A 1,607-nucleotide genomic window follows, 5' to 3' on the forward strand; every position below is an offset into this window, starting at 1 on the left:
ACCCAAGTCCCTTAATATATATAGAAAAAAATGATCTTTCAATCTAAGAGGATTTGTAAAAGATAACAATAAATAAAGAACAAATACCTTGTTAATAAACAGTGCTTGTAACAGATAAGACTACTAAAATACGTCAACTCAAGCTCTATCTTCTGGTCATTCACCTTGAATAGACTCATAGTTGTTTCCGTGTTGCATCACTTACCTTCTGAAATTTCTAATTCCCTCTCTTTTCCACTTCCTCATCCATTTGATGTCCCATACCTAAACCAAAGGAAAAAATAAAGGGTGTTTTTGAATGAATTTCCTTGCATCATGGTACCCTTTTTTTATTTTTATTTTTTTTCTGCAAACAGTAATACGGTGAGGCTATCAACTGTATCATAGCTGATAATCTTGAAGTTCGTGGATTTTGCAGGCAGCTAGTTTAAGAATTGCTGAGCAATATCTTCAGGCCTTTAGTATGATTGCAAAGGAGGTAAACCATGGGCCTTCATAATATTTATAATTTGATCGTAATCTAAGTTGACAATTTATACGGAAAGCCCATTATTTGTGCATTTGGTTTCTTCTTTCATTAATCTAGGGAACAACTATGCTGCTTCCAGCAAGTGCTTCTAATCCTGCCAACATGATGGCTCAAGCCCTTGCTATATACAAGAACTTAATAGGCAACAATTCTGGCAATGGGCTTCCCGAGGTTTCACAAGGTGGATCAACTGATGAAAACAAGAACGAAGATTCATCTTGGGCTGATGGCGATAAGAGTTCCACAGCTGCTGAACGTGCTGCCGCTGATCGTCCTGGAGAACCCGTTTTCTCGCTACAAAGCCCGAAGAAGGATAACTACTAAGTGATTCAACATCCAATTTCAAAACGCCCTCAAGATAGTTTCATTTTATTGATTTTATGGGGGCTAGAAAGAAATGCACAAGAATTGGCAATCATATAGAATTGGTGGCGTAGTCTTTTTGAGGAGGCAACACTGCCTGGAAGTGTAGAAAACGTGTCAAATATGAGATTCCCATATACATTTTACTCGGAGGTGCCCGCCCACAGATGCAAATCTGAAACACATCAGCGTCATTTTTTACTCTTAACAATTGTGCATTTCTTGATGATTTTGAAGATTTTATTTTATCATTGAGTAGTTATTTTTACCTACCAGCCAGAATTTAACAGTTAACGGCATGGCAATTCTTAGCATAAGCAATCTCAATGGATATAATGACGATGATAAGACACTTGAGAGAGAAATTTCAAGATTGAATAACAGAAAATTAGAGAAAGAATCTGAATCATATTTAAGCATTCCAAGAATGTCAGTAATAATCTGTCTTGCTCACGTATAAAATATAATAATTAGCTCGTAGCATATACAAATATAATCGAAAAATCCAGAAAAAATGTAACCTCAACAAAAAATCAAAGCAGCCCGAACAATACGAAGATTCCCAATAATATGAGCCAAATCATGTGAACCAGCAACAAGGCCTGGCCCATCGGGCTCGACCCGCCATTGCCTACCTCACAAAACCCCAATTTCTTCACGGGCGTCCCCGCGCAATGCGCATCTGCGCAGCCGCACCAGTAGGTCACCCCATCGG

The 1,607-nt window shown here is 38.2% G+C and overlaps 1 protein-coding gene across 1 annotated transcript in view; it reads left to right on the top strand.

Annotated features, from left to right (window-relative positions):
• Window positions 1-1,160, top strand: part of LOC111394139 (stomatin-like protein 2, mitochondrial) — an 8,864-nt gene extending 7,704 nt beyond the window's left edge. Inside the window, exons 8-9 of the mRNA XM_023019915.1 lie at window positions 419-478; window positions 587-1,160. Coding sequence (XP_022875683.1) covers window positions 419-478; window positions 587-853 — 327 coding nt within the window. The 3' untranslated portion in view covers window positions 854-1,160. The remainder of the gene's footprint in view (window positions 1-418; window positions 479-586) is intronic.
• Window positions 1,161-1,607: the final 447 nt, after the last annotated feature.

The sequence above is a fragment of the Olea europaea genome, chromosome 1 (genome assembly GCF_002742605.1).
Source record: "Olea europaea var. sylvestris chromosome 1, O_europaea_v1, whole genome shotgun sequence".
Classification (NCBI taxonomy): Eukaryota; Viridiplantae; Streptophyta; class Magnoliopsida; order Lamiales; family Oleaceae; genus Olea; species Olea europaea.